The 18,085-nt window shown below is 40.9% G+C and overlaps 2 protein-coding genes across 4 annotated transcripts in view; both read left to right on the plus strand.

The window, feature by feature from the left end:
- nipbla (NIPBL cohesin loading factor a) overlaps positions 1–5,152 on the plus strand; it is a 41,256-nt gene extending 36,104 nt beyond the window's left edge. For all 3 annotated transcript variants that reach the window (XM_058070477.2, XM_058070476.2, XM_058070478.2), the window contains exons 44-49: positions 604–804; positions 900–1,046; positions 1,115–1,476; positions 1,559–1,733; positions 3,589–3,786; positions 3,865–5,152. In XM_058070477.2, the coding sequence (XP_057926460.2) occupies positions 604–804; positions 900–1,046; positions 1,115–1,476; positions 1,559–1,733; positions 3,589–3,786; positions 3,865–4,227 (1,446 nt within the window). In that variant the 3' untranslated portion in view covers positions 4,228–5,152. The remainder of the gene's footprint in view (positions 1–603; positions 805–899; positions 1,047–1,114; positions 1,477–1,558; positions 1,734–3,588; positions 3,787–3,864) is intronic.
- A 609-nt stretch (positions 5,153–5,761) lies between these two features.
- ndc80 (NDC80 kinetochore complex component) lies at positions 5,762–16,565 on the plus strand. Its single transcript, XM_058070585.2, has 16 exons — positions 5,762–5,899; positions 7,820–7,918; positions 8,477–8,560; positions 8,777–8,903; positions 9,983–10,155; positions 10,230–10,332; positions 10,417–10,500; positions 10,576–10,669; positions 10,748–10,848; positions 10,933–11,077; positions 11,879–12,084; positions 13,761–13,997; positions 14,072–14,164; positions 15,860–15,990; positions 16,110–16,212; positions 16,291–16,565. Exons 1-16 carry the CDS (start codon positions 5,892–5,894, stop codon positions 16,417–16,419), a joined length of 1,917 nt encoding a protein of 638 aa, XP_057926568.2. The 5' UTR covers positions 5,762–5,891; the 3' UTR covers positions 16,420–16,565.
- Positions 16,566–18,085: the final 1,520 nt, after the last annotated feature.

Genomic DNA, 18,085 nt, shown 5'->3' on the forward strand with positions numbered 1-18,085 from the left:
AAACAAAACACTGGAGTTAAAAGCTGAAGACTAAGAGCATAAAATAGGACTAAAAAGATAAAAACAAAACACTGGCGTTAAAAGCTGAAGACTAAGAGCATAAAATAGGACTAAAAAGATAAAAACAAAACGCTGGAGTTAAAAGCTGAAGACTAAGAGCATAAAATAGGACTAAAAAGATAAAAACAAAACGCTGGAGTTAAAAGCTGAAGACTAAGAGCATAAAATAGGACTAAAAAGATAAAACCAAAACACTGGAGTTAAAAACTGAAGACTAAGAGCATAAAATAGGACTAAAATGATAAAAACATAACACTGGAGTTAAAAGCTGAAGACTAAGAGCATAAAATAGGACTAAAAAGATAAAAACAAAATACTGGAGTTAAAAGCTGAAGACTAAGAGCATAAAATAGGACTAAAACGATAAAAACAAAACACGAGTTAAAAGCTGAAGACTAAGAGCATAAAATAGGACTAAAAAGATAAAAACATAAGAAAAGTTTAAAAATATTAGTTAAAAGTCTGATTAAAAAGGTGTTTGTTTTTACACCTGATGACTCTTGTGGAAATGATGCTAACTTTCTCCCCCCCCCCTCATATCAGATGAAGGCCGTGGCCGGGATGAAGATGTCCTTCAATTTGCAGCAGTCCATCGAGTTGTCCCGGAGGACCATCATACGAGGCTTCAGGCAGGACGAGACCAACTCGGCTCTCTGCTCGCACCTCTTCTCCATGATCCGAGGGAACCGGCAGCACCGGCGAGCCTTCCTCATCTCGTTGCTGAACCTCTTTGACGACAGCTCCGTGAGTCTAGCAGACTGAAGCTTAACTAGAGTAAATTGAGCTTGTTTTCAGCCATTTGGTCCCCCAACACATGCTCTATTTTCTACTTTTTCCAGAGGACAGATGTGAACATGTTGCTGTTTATAGCGGACAACCTGGCCTGTTTTCCATACCAGAGCCAGGAGGAACCGCTCTTCATCATGCACCACATCGACATCTGTTTATCCGTGTCGGGAAGCAACCTTTTGCAAACCTTTAAAGAGGTAGGAAATCTAACACAAATGCAAGGTACTAAAATTGTGCTAACATTCATTTCCTGTCGTCTGTCCAGCTTTTGCTAAAGGAGCCGAGGCGGAAGGAGAAGAGCGTCAAGAAGGAGTGGAAGAGCACATCAGACGGGGAGGACGACGACGACAGAATGAACTGCGACTCCCCCAGAAGTGACGATGCACACAACAGCGAAGACGATGTAGTACAGCGGCCCAAAAAGGCCAGAAAAGCAGTAGCAGGCTCCGAGACTTCAGAGTCCGAATCCGACCTGGACGATCTGAATATGGACGATGCGGAAAAGGTCATGAGGCTCCTCCCAGACAATCCCACGGGCCTCTTGGACTTCGCCAACTCCGTGCAAGGCATCCTTTTGCTGCTGGTGCTCAAACAGCATCTGAAGAACCAGTACGGCTTCTCAGACGGGTACGAGCTATTAAACATCATTTCAGTTCTCCGTTCCAAACTTCTTCTCGTACCCCTAATCGCATTTTTGGTCTTCCTGCAGCAAAATCCAAAAGTACTCTCCAACAGAGTCGGCAAAGGTGTACGATAAGGCGGTGAACAGAAAAATCAACGTTCACTTCCACCCTCGACAAACCCTCGACTTCATCTCCAACAACATGGCTCGCGCCACGCTGACGGAAGATGTCAAGAGACGTATTGTCAAACAATACCTGGACGTAAGTGATGAACATTTTCATCATTCCATCCTTCCTTTGTTCATGTTAGTTTTCCATAAAAACTCGGATCGGGATTCACACTAGCATGCAATCCAATTTCTAAATAACTACATAAAAAATATATATATACAAAAAACAACACCAGCTACCATTTTACTCACAAGTTGGCAAGCAGGGCAACAGACAGCTTGCATTATTGCATTATTTTATTGACTTTTCTTTTGACATGTCTACATGATATGCATAAATGTATTGGAATATTATAAGTAATGCGGGAACTTGCAATTTTTTTTTTTACCAGATTTTTTTCTTTCTTTCTATGCATTTGCAGTCCATACCTTTTTTTTAAGCTCCTCCCGTCAACTCTACTTCCAGGCCTCTCATGAAGAACGAGCAGAGCAACAATAATGAAGGGTCTCATAATAATAATAATTAAAATTATCAAAAATAACAAAACATTCATTCATTTTCTAATAAGGGTACACCCTGGACAGTCCAGTCCAGAAAAAGTAGGCGGGGTACATACTAGACTGGTGGCCAGCCAATCACAGGGCACATATAGACAAACAACCATTCACACTCACATTCATACCTATGGACAATTTGGAGTCGCTAATTAACCTAGCATGTTTTTGGAATGTGGGAGGAATGTTTTTGGAATGTGGGAGGAAACCCCACGCATGCAGGGGGAGAACATGCAAACTCCACACAGAGATGGCCGAGGGTGGAATTGAACCCTGGACTCCTAGCTGTGAGGTCTGCGCGCTAACCACTCGACCGCCGTGCAGCTGAGTCTAAATCATTCATTCATTCATTTTCTACCGCTTATATTCACGAGGGTCGTGGGCGTGCTGGAGCCTATCCCAGCTGTCTTCCGGCGTAAGGCGGGTTACACCCTGGACTGGTCGCCAGCCAATCACAGGGCACATGTCGACAAACAACCATTCACACTCAAATTCATACCTATGGACAATTTGGAGTCGCTAATTAACCTAGCATGTTTTTTGGAATGTGGGAGAAAACCCCACGCATACACGGGGGAGAACATGCAAACTCCACACAGAGATGGCCGAGGGTGGAATTGAACCCTGGTCTCCTAGCTGTGAGGTCTGCGCGCTAACCACTCGACTGCCGTGCAGCTGAGTCTTAATCATTCATTCATTCATTTTCTACCGCTTATCCTCACGAGGGTCGTGGGGGTGCTGGAGCCTATCCCAGCTGTCTTCCGGCGTAAGGCGGGGTACACCCTGGACTGGTCGCCAGCCAATCACAGGGCACATGTCGACAAACAACCATTCACACTCACATTCATACCTATGGACAATTTGGAGTCGCTAATTAACCTAGCATGTTTTTGGAATGTGGGAGGAAACCCCACGCATACACGGGGGAGAACATGCAAACTCCACACAGAGATGGCCGAGGGTGGAATTGAACCCTGGTCTCCTAGCTGTGAGGTCTGCGCGCTAACCACTCGACCGCCGTGCAGCTGAGTCTAAATCATTCATTCATTCATTTTCTACCGCTTATACTCACGAGGGTCGTGGGGGTGCTGGAGCCTATCCCAGCTGTCTTCCGGCATAAGGCAGGGGGTACACCCTGGACTGGTCGCCAGCCAATCACAGGGCACATATAGACAAACAACCATTCACACTCACATTCATACCTATGGACAATTTGGAGTCGCTAATTAACCTAGCATGTTTTTGGAATGTGGGAGGAAACCGGAGTACCCAGAGAAAACCCACACATGCACGGGGGAGAACATGCAAACTCCACACAGAGATGGCCGAGGGTGGAATTGAACCCTGGTCTCCTAGCTAAAAAATTGTTTTTATTTTGTTATTCGACACAGTTCAAGATGCTTATGGAACATCTGGACCCGGACGAGGAGGACGAGGAGGGAGAAGCATCGGCCAGTGCTAACATCCGAAACAAAGCCATAAACGCTCTTCTTGGAGGCTTGGGTTCCTTGTCAGGACCAAGTCCACGCAATCAGGCAGGACCAGAGACGGACGACGACGACAGCGATGGCGATGAAAGGACCCCAGGGGTAAATAATAGCAAGGGAAACATCAAGTGTGTACAAATCAGTGGCTTTCATTGTGCATTTCATTGTCTCCTCTCTTAGTCCTCTCGGAAGTCAAGGCGAGTCGGCGACCCCTCGGACCCCGGCCGCATGAGCGAGACAGTGGAAGTAATGGACGTTATCGGCCTTTGCTGCCCCAAGTACAAGGACCGACCGCAAATAGCGCGAGTGGTCCAGAAGACACCCAGCGGTTACACCATCCACTGGATGGCGGGTTCCTACTCGGGGCCCTGGGCGGAGGCTAAGAAGCGCGACGGACGCAAACTGGTGCCTTGGGTGGACACTATTAAAGAGTCGGACATCATTTACAAGAAGATTGCCTTGACCAGCAACCACAAACTGAGCAACAAAATAGTACAGACTTTACGCTCTCTGTATGCAGCGCGGGAAGGAGGAGCTAGCTAATGGCTCCTGCGTGTTTATTGTATTGTTTTTTTTGTTGTTTTGTTGTTTTTTTGTCCTTGCTCCCATTTTTACATTGTTAAAGTTCACCTCCTCCTCCTCTTCCACCTCAAGAGGCCGCCTACAGCCACACAGCCAAACTTCACTGGATTCATACCCTCTTCCCTTTCTCATTTTTTTTATAAGAAAACACAAGAGGGCGAGACTATTTGACACTACACACTTTTACATGAGTTATTCTTTCAAGAAAAAAAGACTTATTATAAGACTTATTATAGTAGAGGGACTGCTTATGTTTGTCTGTGTACAAGTGCAAGAGGATTAGGATCCAGAAGGCATTAAAAAGGAATAATTGGCTGAAATGAGCTCAGAGGAGAACATGGAGGGAAATGTTTTGTCAACATTGTCATGGGAGTTCCTTCGCTGTTGTGCAGCCGATTCTAGTCGCTCATTTCTACTCCCACTGTATCATAGTTTAACACAACAAAAAACTAAAAATGTTTATATCTCTGAAGACAAAAAAACTGTAAAAAAAAAAAAAAAAGAATAAAACCTTAAGTGAATGTTGGAAATTAGTCTTTTTGATGTTCTTATTAAAGTGTTTTTCGAGTTTATTATACTACTAGCACCTAATTTTTTTTTTCTTTTAGCTTTTAGATATTTGAAAGAAAAACAAAAAAAGAAAAAAAAACAAGAATTTTTATTTTTGTTCCATTTTATTTGTCCATGCTGTACAATGGCAAGAGTCCTCTGAATATAATTTATTCTATTTCAAACTACGCATGCAGTATATGTGGCCTATTGCAGGAGGATATTTTGTAAATGTAGATTTTGTTGTATTAGGTCACCTTAGTAATAAGAGGAAAGGGGATTCATAACCTTTTTGGTGGAACAAATACTGCAATAAATTTTCTACTTCTCTTTGTCACTTGTCTTATCAAAGCGTCAATATCATCTTTGTATTTTGCCAATGATGATTGTGGCTATACTTTTTTTTGCTGTTTCTTTGTATATTTTAGGAGATGAAAAATTTACTTTATTCTCAAAATATTTTAACTTTTTTGTGTTTTCCCCAACGTAATTTTGCAATTTTTTTCTACTTTTTTCTTTTAAATTTTAAGACTTAAAAAAATGTTTGGGGAAATTACAACTTTTTCACAGAAATTTACATATTTTTCTTAATATCAGGACTGTAATCTAATATTAGGACTATTATTGTGAATTTATTTATAAATTATTTAGAATTATTTGTTTATTCATTTATTATTATTGTTTGTTTTTTTTCTTCAGTTTTCTTAATTGTAATAAAAATAGCACCCATACTCTACTATGAAATATGTCACAACACTCATTTTAAACAGGACCACATTTCTGACCTATAAATGTAGTTACAATGTTGTACTATCGTGTTAAACCGAGAGAGGTGTTTCTTTTTTCCAAAATGGTTTTAAAAAATATTAAATTAACATTAAGTTTGTTTTCCCCCTGTGATTAAATTATATTATAGAGTCAGCTTACCGCTTTCATGCGCGATTATATCTTTTTTGAACCAAGAGAGTCGCCGTAGTGTTATGACGTCATCACTCGGCCGTTTGTATCGTTTTGGCGGGGCTTACAGTTTTTTGTTTGCTAGCTAAACTTTGTTTCGCTCTCTCCGTTAAAGAACAATGGAGCGGTAAGTATCGAAATTAAATGTCGCTGTCTGTCTAGGAATACGTTATAATTCACCTTCGCAAGGCGATTATGGGCTTTAGACGACTTGAAGCCAGTCTCGCGTTTGGAAACTGATAAATTATGGGTGTAGTCGCTTGATGTTAGCGAGCATTTTTGTTCCAAACGCTGACAGTTTGCTATGAAATTGTTACATTTTGTGTGTTTTGGCGGACTTTAGCATGGTTTACATCAACTTCAGGCGCTCTACGCTGTCTTAAAAACTTAAAAATATTTTTTAAATAACAATAACAATGGTTGACAGACCGGAAGATTTCCCAAACAAATGAAAACAGCTAAGGTTGTTCCAATTTTTAAAAATTATGACAAACACCTATTTACAAACTATTGGCCAGTCTTACTACCATAATTCTCCAAAAATATTGAGAAGCTATTCAACAATAGGCTGCATAAATGTTTTAATGCGAACGAATTACTATCAGAAAGTCATAGGAAGTGTGCAGTCGCAGTATTCATGGATCTAACAAAAGCCTTTGATAATCAATCATGACATCCTAAAAACTAAACTAGAAAGGTACGGAATAAGAGAATTAGTTCTTAACTGTGTCAAAAGCTACTTAGCTGACAGGAAGCAATACGTAAAACTAGGAGAATACACATCTGCAAGTTCATATATTATGTGCGGAGTTCCCCAGGGGTCAATACTGGGACCAAAACTGTAAAAACTTGTACATCAATGATATCTCCTAAGTCACGAAAGACTTAAAGCTGGTATTATTTGCGGATAATACCACTGCTTTTTGTTCTGGAGGGAGTACAGACAAAATAATTAGAAAGATCAGAGAAGAAATGGTCACTAAAAAGATGGTTTGATGATAATAGATTATCCTTGAACCTCAATAAAACTAAAATCATGCTGTTTGGTAACAGCAGAAAGGACATGCACCATCTAATACAAATAGACGGTGTAGACATTGAAAGAAAAGGTGAAGGAAAATACATTTCTGGGGATCACAATAGATGAAAATATGAGCTGGAAACCTCATATTACAAATATACAACATAAAGTGGTCAGAAATATTTCAATATTGAACTAAGCAAAATTTGTTCTCAATCAGAAATCACTCCACACTCTTTATTGCTCTCCGGTTCTACCATATCTTACTTATTGTGTGGAAATATGGGCTAATAACTATAAAAGCAATCTTCACTCGCTAAATACTGCAAAAAAGGTCAGTAAGGATAATTCATAATGCCGCCTACTAACTCCTTATTTTTAAAATCACAAATACTTAAACTTGCTAATATAGTTTATCTTCAAACAGCTAATATAATGCATAAAGCTAAAAATAACCAATTAGCTAAAAATGTCATCCAATATTTCTCTACAAGAAGTACATTTGAAACACTTATATGCTAGGACTACGTTAGCGTTAGCATAGCATTTCAGTATGTGGAATCAAACTATGGAATGGATTGATGTAAGACCCTCAAACAATGCACAACGATGAGCCAATTCAAGAAACAATACAAGCAGTTGATGTTTGCTAAATACAAGGATGAAGAGTCTTGAACCAGTCATGATGTGCTATATATATCACTATATTGACATGTTGTTACTATGGTAACCATTATGTCATTTTATGGTCATATCACCACATACTTCGGTACATGACAAAAATAAAATTACAAAATAATAAAAAAGGGGTAGGATTTAATAAACTTTGCTTCTTCCTACTCCTTTTGGACATGTGGAACTGGGAACTGATTATGTGATGCATTCAATTGTAATTTGATGCATGTTCAAATGAAATAAAACCATCACCATTAAAACCGACCTACCGTCCGATAGCGTGCACGTATTTTGGATGACCTGTGTAATAATAATTTCCACTTTGGTGATGTTATATTTCTGTCACGACAGTGGAAGACTGAGCAGGGCCACGGGAAGCAGGCCTTCGGAACTGCCCATGCGAGTGCATGACAGCAACAGGATGAGCACGGCGTACACAACGCCCCGCAGGTTGGTTCACTCGTTACCGTGCATAGTAGTGATAAACAAATATAAATCAATGTATTATTTCAAGAGGTCATAGTCAATGCTTTGGTCCATCAGTCAGTCAAGGAGCAATTTGGATCAGTATGGCTCAATAGTAGCGTGATAAGATAGATATGTTTCAGTTCTCTGCACTTCTCAATAAGTTCAATTCCCATATTTAATACAAAGTCGGCCTTGGAGGCATAAAAATAAGCTTTTTTTCAAAAACAAATTGTAATTGTTACATTGTTCACACATTCTCCTCTCGCCCGAAAAGCGGTAGAAAATGAATGAATTTGTCTGTGTTGTTTACTTTGTATCTTTTAGATACAAAAATGTGCAATATAGCTCACCCCTATTTACTGTAGCGTTTAAAATTGTTGTTTTTTTTGCTCTTTTTTTTCCTTTGTAATGTGTGCATATCATTACAACATTGATATAATTCGTGGGAAAATATACATTTACCAAATATTTGGGGGGAAACATGATTGGCCGTATGATAATGGTGTTATTTATTTATTTTATTTCTGTGTTTATGAACAGCAAACAGCCTTCATTTGGAAAGCTCAGCATGGCCAAACCACAGTCTGGGACATCTGAGAGGAGGACAAGCTTTTTTGGTCCACGGTAGGTGAGCCACATCAACAAATATCAGGATATATCAGTGGTATTTGTAGCTATAACACATATATACCAGGCGACAGAAGGTGGCAAAGCAAAACAAGGCTGCTGTATACCAATCATGTGTAACTGTAATGTAACATATTGTGTATATATATATATATATATATATATATTTATATATATTTATGTAATTGTGTCTTTGCTTGTGATGGACTGCAGCATGAGTGGAGCCAGCATGCCACGTTCAAGCACCGTGTCTGGCTTTGGAGCAACTGAGAAAATGAAAGACACTCGACCGCTACATGACAAGTCTTATTTGCAGCAGTGCATCAGACAGCTGCATGAGGTAAAAAAAAATAAATATATATATATATATATATATATATATATCATCGGGCCCGCTGTGTTGCCTTGCAATGACATCACAAGTTACACTCGCTTGGTAATGATGCCTTCCAGACTGGTGAGAAGGAACATTGGAGCGTCAGAGGTTTGAGTCCTACCAGCTGGAAGGAAGCCATTCATCATTGTCATGCAACATGGCATATTATTTTTTCAAATATGAATAAGACAAGAACTTACACACTTCGGATCAAAATTTTAAGTTTACCAATTCAGGGCCCACTTGAAACTCTAAAAAATGTCCACCTTTGTCCTATCAACAGTACATAGACAAAATGCTGGGTTCTCAGAGCACTTAACGCAATAATAATATAATATATATATATATATATATAAGAGTATAATAATAATAATTTTAAAATATATTTTATTATTCATTCATTCATTTTCTACCGCTTTTCCTCACGAGGGTCGCGGGGGGTGCTGGAGCCTATCCCAGCTGTCTTTGGGTGAGAGGCGGGGTACAACCTGGACTGGTGGCCAGCCAATCACAGGGCACGTATAGACAAACAACCATTCACACTCACATTCATACCTATGGACAATTTGGAGTCGCCAATTAACCTAGCATGTTTTTGGAATGTGGGAGGAAAACCGGAGTACCCGGAGAAAAAGAACATGCAAACTCCACACAGAGATGGCCGAGGGTGGAATTGAACCCTGGTGTCCTAGCTGTGAGGTCTGCGCGCTAACCACTAGACCACCGTGCCGCCCATAATAATAATAATAATAAATTATTAGCTACGTTCTGTATGTTTCCTGAAATATTTTGACATGTCAATAACACTAAATAGGTTATTACTTAGGCCTATAAATATTGTTTTAAAATTTTATAATAAAAATAATTAGAAAAATAATATTTGCGAAAATGAATAATATTTTAATTGTCTTAATCAATTGTCTTAAAAATTAGATCAGGAGTGTGTAGTAGCTTTATTATATATATAATATATATATATATATTATTATTATTGCGGCTAGGATGTATGCAAGACTATCAACAATTGCTTTTCCCTGTGATAGTTCCTGACAGAGCACGGCTACCCGGGCCTCTTGTCCCCCAAGGCCCTCCAGTCACCGTCCACCAAAGAGTTTGTCAAGATGGTTGAATTCAGCTACCGCCAACTGGACCCCACTTTTGAAATGCCCAACTCCAAAGTGGAGGAGGAGGTTCCCGCTCTGCTCAAGGGCCTCGGGTCAGACATCATAATAGTTGCCTTAAACAAACCTCTAGAACAAAGATATATAATTCTCTCCTTTTTGCTTGTAGATATCCATTTGTCCTCTCCAAGTGCTCCATGTACTCTGTTGGTGCCCCCCATACATGGCCCCTGGCGCTGGGCGCCCTCATGTGGTTGGTCGACACTGTCAAGGTGAATGGCAAGCGACCTTTCAACTCATATGGGTGGTTTAAACGCATAATGTTCTGCTGAACACCCCTCTGTCTGTGCTGTTAGATCTACAGTAGCCTGAGCAAGCAGGACCTGCTCTTCAGCGACTTCCGCGAGGACAGCGACGGCATTGAAGAGGAGTACAACAAGGTGACCTCCGTCAAAACCTCCAAGCTGTCATCTAAAATGTTCTTCCCTCTTCGCTCATGTCTTCTCACCACGCAGCTCTTCCACGATTACACAGCCGAGACGTACGTCAAATTCATGCAGGGCGTCGACACCTTTGAGGACGACGATGACATTTTTCTCAGTAAACTGAGTAAGCGCAGCCTCGGAGTTTGAGTAAAGCCGTCGTGCACAGGTCGATGATTGATTATCCATGTTTGCGCCGTCGCAGAGAAGCTCTACAACGTTGACGACGAGCTGCTGAAATCCATGGAGGAGAAGAACAGGATACTGACTGAAGAGATTGAAGTGCTCGAGAAGGAGAGCCAAAAGGTCAGGGTGGCGTCTCCCTCGCGTTTACTTTGTTTGTCAACGTGCGATGCAACGATCCTCAGTCGCATCCCTTTGCCTCCACAGGACCGTCTAACGAGCAAGAGGATGGAGAAGATGAAGCTGCAGTGTGACCTCAAGAAGCTCCAGGATTATCGCAGCAATCTGGAGTCCTTTGAAAGTAACCTGCAGGCCAAAGCCTCGGAGCTGACGGATGAGATGAACCACGCCGGTAAGACATCTGTTGCAGTAAATGACAAGATGTAGTATAAGTCAAAGTACCTAATTTCCTCAAATACTGTACATATCTTGATTTTTCATGAATAGAGTAGTAGTTGGGTTCCATTTCTAGCCTTTATTTTGCAGCACCGTAATAGTGAACACGCAGAAATAAAGGGCGTCAATTTGGACTTGCATAAAATGCAATTAGCTCAATGCTAATTTAGAAGGGAAATCCCATGTCCACGCAAGCGATTAGCAATTTTGAACACCTCCCAATATGCCAACTAATTAGACATTTAAACGAGCTTTCCACTTAAAAGGCAAATATTTTCTCCGCCTCAACAAGAGACAGGAAATGCAATGTCTCAGTGGCAGTAACTACTTCCTGACTTGCTGTTTTGGTTAGCAACAAATATCAAAAGTGTAAACAATCGTCGTAATGGACTGACATCTCAGTTTCTAGTTTGTATCTAAATAATAATAATTATACATTTTATTTGTATAGCGCTTTTCAGAGTACTCAAAGACGCTTTACAGTGAAGAATAAAATAGAGTTGAGTAAAAGATGCATTAAAATACAACATCCATTCATTCATTCAGAGCTAAAAACAAGGCTAAAAGCGGGGCACTTATTATTATTTGAGGAAATATAGTCGTCCAGTTGCCTTCTTTTGTCGACAAGCTAGGAATTCAGGCCCCGCCTACTTTGCTGCTGAACAAACCAAAGCGTCTTCATTTTAATGATTACTGTGACCATCCTTATTGTGTTCAAATCACTTCGACTTATGCGCCCCTGTTGGGTTTTCCGCAGCCAGCTCTTTGGAGCTCCTCAAGCAAGAGAAGGCGGAGCTGCAGCACATCCTGCAGAACCAGAAGTTCACGCCGGCCGACGTGGAAAGGATCAACCGAGAGAAGCGGGAGCTCCAACAGACCGTCGCCAGCCTCAGCAAGGCTCTGGAAAATGCTGAGCAGCACAAGTGGAACGAGGAGATTGCGCTGGCGAAAATTAAAGAGAAGGTATCGTTCACATGCAAACGCAATCTAGTACACAGCAGCCACAATGTTAAGTCATACGTTTGCAACGTTACATTTGGTGCTGAGGTAGCGTGTGCCGAGGTTGAGCCTGGCGAGCAGCTAGCTAATGATAAATTTGGATGACAATTTTATCCTCCTTATCAGCCCCAGTATGCATGGATCTGACAATAGCCTTTGATAGTCTGATTTGTTCTCAGTCAGAAATCACTACACACTCTTTACTGTAAGTGACCAAGTGGTTAGCGCCCCAGTTCGAGTCCACCCTCGGCCATCTCTGTGTGGAGTTTGCATGTTCTCCCCATGCATGCGTGGGTTTTCTCCGGGCACTCCGGTCCCTCCCACATTCCAAAAACATGCTAGGTTAATTGGTGACTCCAAATTGTCCAAAATAGGGAAAATGTATTTGGAAAATTAGTTTGGTGAAAAAGTTATGTTATGGGAATTAATCCTACAAAAATAAAATTTACAAAGATTGTTTTTAAAAGGGGGCTCCTACAGGGCAGCTACACACCATAACCCGCATAGAAAGCTTTCTAGACCTTCTGGAATCTGCACCTATTCCAGCTGTACATTGGATTTTGGAAAATATGGAAAATGTATTTGGAAAATTAGTTTGGTGAAAAAGTTATATTATGGGAATCAATCCTACAAAAATAAATTGTACAAAGATTGTTTTTAAAGGGGGGCTGCACGGCGGACGAGTGGTTAGCGCGCAGACCTCACAGCTAGAAGACCATGGTTCAATTCCACCCTCGGCCATCTCTGTGTGGAGTTTGCATGTTCTCCCCGCCCATGCATGGGTTTCCTCCCACATTCCAAAAACAAAAAACATGCTAGGTTAATTGGCCACTCCAAATTGTCCATAGGTATGAATGTGAGTGTGAATGGTTGTTTGTCTATATGTGCCCTGTGATTGGCTGGCCACCAGTCCAGGGTGTACCCCGCTTCTCGCCCCAAGACAGCTGGGATAGGCTCCAGCACCCAACCGCCCAGCCCCCCCCCCCCCGGACCCTCGTGAGAATAAGCGGTAGAAAATTAATGAATTCTAAAAGCCATCTTCACTGGCTAAATGCACTGCAAAAAGATCAGTAAGGATAATTCATAATGCTGCCTATTGAGAACATATAAACTCTTTTATTTGTAAAATCACAAATACTAAAACTTGCTGATATAAATAGTTAATTTTCAAACAGCTAAAATAATGCATAAAGCTAACAATAAGCTATGACCTAAAAATATCATCTAGGAGAAATATAATCTCAGGGAATAACTAAATTTGAAGCACTTGCATAAGAGAACAATGTTAAAAAGCCATAGCATTTCAGTATGTGGAATCAAACCATAGAACGGATTGACTAAGGAACTCAAACAATGCACAAGGATGAGGCAATTCAAGGTGGTTACATCACCTCATACTTCTGTATGTGTAAAGAAAACAAATACAAATCACACAAGGAAGGCAGGAAGTACAAAAATGGAACAGTACCAGATGGAGGGGTAGGATTTAATAAGCTTTGCTTCTTCCTACTCCTTTTGGACATGTGGGAACTGTGAAACGTTATGTGATGCATCCCACTGTAACCTGATGCATGTTCAAATAACATTAAACCATTACCATTATCTATGAAATCCATATTATAACATTGAGGTGTTTCCAGGTTGACCTGAAGCTGGCCGACTACCACAAGCTGGCCCGTAAACTCAAACTGATACCAGTGTCGGCCGAGAACGCCGGCGGCCACGACTTTGAGCTCAGGCCGTTTGAATGCGGACCCGGCAACATTCAGCGTACGACGCAAATGCAGGTACTCCTGAGGAAGCTGGTCAGCGATGTGGAGGAGGAGAACAGCCGACTGGCCAACATGAAGCTCAGCCTGCAGGAGACTTGTGAGCAGGTGACTTAAAAACCATCACACCGCCGAATTTAGTTGCGTAATATAGCCCTACTGATTCTACTGGTCTCTTCTAGCTGAACTTGGACATCTTGGACAAGAACAATGACCTGAAGCAGCTGAGAGAGCAGATCCACAAGGTGGATGAGCGCTTGGATTCTGACCAGCAGGTATTCTTGTCATTTTCACCGCACTAAAAGAAAACACATGAACTACTAGCATGAGGCAGCTAACAATGCAAGTCAAGGGATTCACCTTTTGCCCTATTCTGGTCATCTGAAGCATTAGCAGAACTTTCTTCCTGGGTGTATTGTATTTTATCACATACTACAGTATTAATTGGCCCTGTACCCTAGAAACCGCCCATGAATGATACGGGAAAAGGCCGAAATGATACTTTGTCAAAGCCCAGGGCAGTGATACTGATAAAATATAGAGTTTAACCATGTCCAGTATCAGCCCCCGTAGCTGTCCACTCAGAGCGCGCTGCTCTGGTATCGTGCCCGTGAAACAACCAATCAGAGAACAGCACACGAGTGCTTAGTGCCTAGTGCTTCTCCAGTCACCAAAAAACCCAAACTTGATTAATGGAACTTTAATTGTCAGACATTGATAAGATAAGACTGTTGATAAAATATTATTGTTGAAATATTTTTGCAATTATTGTGTTTACACTGTTTAGATATAATACATGTAATAAACTGAACATTTTCTGGAAACAAAACGGTCTTTTGATTAAATAGTATGTGATAATAAGCTCATGATTAAATAGTATATGATAATAAGATCATCACATGGTTTGTCTGGTATCAGGCCAGGTATCATGCCCCCGGGTACCAGTATCAGCCCTCGATACCAGACAAACCATGTGATAACCTATAAGTATCACATTGCAGCAAATAAACGACAGAGAATAACGTTGTTGGGTGCCAGGCAGATCCAGCTACAGTGAAACGCTAAGCTATTCTCATAACTTTAGCGTGTAGCACGAGTGTCCGCTGTCACTGGGGTGCAAGCACATAGGATGGCTATATCTTCCAGCACGAGACTTGTGCTCCCTGTTGAGTTGGTAAATTCAGCATAGTCCTCGGGTTAAAAAAAAAAATGCTGATAGCAAACGAGTCTTCCGAGCATTAACTTTTCCAAACTTGGAGGCGATGCAGTAACAAATCTGGTTGCTAACGTTACCTTTGTGACTGGTGCTGTGTCACTACGCCATAAAAGTAGTCCTTTGGTGTTAGCGGCCACTGTAGCATGGTTAATATGCTCGTAATGGTGCGTAAATGGAACATTTTTGCATTTTTATTCTCCAAATAGGTGGGTCCCATTCCCCTCATGCTAACTGTTTTTCTCTCTTTGGAAAGCACAGAAAAACATATTGCGCAACTGCAGGGTCTTGAGACACATGCTAACTCGCAAACTAGAGAGCTAGCGACCTAAACGGTAGCCTTCAAGTTATTTCCTTTAAACTTAAATAGCCAAAAACTTACCACTTCCACACGGATAGGGAGGATAACTATTAACAGTTATTTAACCTTTAACATGAACATTAATCAAACGTAATAATTTTTTCTGGGTACATGATACCATACAGCATCCATATCAAACTTGCGCGGGCCGCACTAACATTAAACTTTCATATCAAGACGGGGGCCTCAAACTAGTGTCCTGCGGGCCACATTTGGCGTAATGGTGCGTAAATGGAACATTTTTGGCATTTTTATTCTCCAAATAGGTGGGTCCCATTCCCCTCATGCTAACTGTTTTTCTCTCTTTGGAAAGCACAGAAAATGGAATGACGTGGAATGTTTCACATAAGACTGTGTATGATGGGCACTTTTTTTTCTTTTTTTTTTAATCACAAGGAGCTGGCCAGAGAGGAGCAGGACTGGGCGGCCGAGATCGAGGCGGCCGAGAACCATTGCAAACTCCTGGAGAAGAAGGTGAACTGCGGCTACGATGAAGCCATGCAGCAGCAGAAGGCGGCTCAGCAGCAGTAAGAAGCCGAGCGGACGCTCCATTAGGCACACCTGCAATCAAAATGTGGCGTATCCGATATATACGCCTCCTGTAGCGTCGCAGCAGCAGAACCGAGTGTGTCGTTTGTCATTTTAGGTACCACATTGTCCTGCAGGAGACCAACGAGGAGAGACGAACCGTTGCCAACAACCTGGCGTCTGTGTTTACCATCGCAGCCAACCACTTGTCCAACACAGAGGTAAAAAAGTTGTTTATATGTTTGCTAAATGGTATTCCGGTGAAGACACTCTGCTCTCCGTCTTGCGTCATACCGTAGAAGTGTCTGGAGGATCTTCACGGCCGAGTGCACCGTCTGTGCTCCAAGGCTGTGGAGGAAGACGAGGACGTCGTGCAGAAGATGTGGGAAATCTTAGCGGACATAAAGTCCAAGGTAAAACGTTCCTAATTGCAACAGCAGCCTGGAAGAGCTTCAAGGTCACATGAAGTCAATTGTTTGTAATTGTTCTTAGATAGCATTGTATCTTTTTTAATTGCTATCATAGGAAAAAGTTGGAAATAAAAAAAAATATATATACACAAATTTTTGCAGGATATGTTTTGGTTCAATTTAGTGCAGGTCCAATGCCTTATTCTAATAATCTCACCTTAATATTTTTAGCATTCTTGTTGTTTTTATACACATGCGTTCAAATATGTAATAAAGGTTTGTTTTATATTTTATGCTTTATTTTTATGGCATATTTTGAATTGTTTAATGTAATTGACAAACTGGTGCCTTTCTGTGCTTGCTCAACCTGCCACAAGGGGGCAGCAAAGGCAATTGTCATATTTTACAGCGAGTTTATACAAGTTTTTGTTTCCTTTTTAATATTTTGTATGTTTATCATATGACGTTTGTCGTACAGGTGTAGTATTAGAATTTCCGCCTGTCCTCAACATGTTATTGGAACTTTTTGGTTAACCCTTTCTTGCATTAATCGTCGTGTGTCCTTGAGGTGAGTTCTCAGCCTTTCTGCACTTCCTCAACCTGTCCCTAGAGGGAAGCAAAGACCACTGCCATTTAAACAGCACAAATGTGGTAAGTTTATGCTTTGTTTGCTTTGATCTCATTTTCTTTGTCAACACTTTGCCATCAAAAGTTATGTTAAGTTCAGTTAATAATTATAATTTTGACTTAAAGCAGCAAGGTTTCTACTTGACACTTTGTTTTTTCTACTAAAGCATAAAAAAATAGATTTTTTTTGCACTTTTGCTTGGAGCGTTTATTGCAAATAGTTAGAAACAAACATCTTGTCGGCATTCCTCTGCTGACTGCTCTCACAGTGTCTTATGTGGCAAAGCCACAAGCTCATTTGCATAAACATTGTCCATTTAAATAAAGATGTCTGTTTTGTCACTCTTTGCTCGTTTACAGGACACAAGGGCGTTTGCCTGTTCCGCCTGAGCTGGAAAAGTCCATCCTGGAATCTGTTAAAATCATACAGCCGGTATGACAAGTACTGTCTGAGGCTTTTTTTTAAATGCATCCTGGGGGCAGCATGTTGCTTAAAGGAGACGTCAGGAAGAATTATTGGGTTCTTTTTCAACAGCTCTTGCGTGTCAAAATTAATTTGTCTGATCTTTTCAAAGTTTGTGGTTGTGCGGCAAAGTTTGCACAACTACCAAGTATAACTTTAAACACCAACACAACCATGTCGGTGTCCTGGCTGGTCCACCAAAACAATAGAAGTGAGTGATTACTATGGCAACAACAGAAATGCTCTACTGCTGATTCACAAATATTCAAAAAGGGTTACCTTGAGATCCGCTTCTTACTCATTGTTGCTTTAATGTCTGTTACAACATTGACAAAATTTTTACAATCATTGGCATTCTAAACAAGGTTAGCATCAATGCTAGTGCTAACACTGCATAACAGGTGTCCTGGCTGGTCCACCCAAACAAAACTACTAAAAATAGGCAACCTGGTATTACACTGACAACAGAAATGTTATTCTCCCGTTGACAAGCGTTGCATCATCGTGTTATTACTTATTGTAGCTTTAATTTGTAGAACGATCATTTTGCTGAGTGGCAACATTTGTACAATTATTGCTCATAATTTTAAAGAA

Source organism: Doryrhamphus excisus, linkage group LG3, assembly GCF_037039965.1.
Source record: "Doryrhamphus excisus strain RoL-2023G ecotype Guam linkage group LG3, RoL_Dexc_Guam_v1.1, whole genome shotgun sequence".
Taxonomy (NCBI): domain Eukaryota; kingdom Metazoa; phylum Chordata; class Actinopteri; order Syngnathiformes; family Syngnathidae; genus Doryrhamphus; species Doryrhamphus excisus.

Coding starts and splice junctions, on each gene's coding strand:
- ndc80 (XM_058070585.2), top strand. Junction 10,501..10,575: donor TTGAAGAGGAGTACAACAAG/GTGACCTCCGTC, acceptor CTCACCACGCAG/CTCTTCCACGATTACACAGC. Junction 14,165..15,859: donor GCTTGGATTCTGACCAGCAG/GTATTCTTGTCA, acceptor TTTAATCACAAG/GAGCTGGCCAGAGAGGAGCA.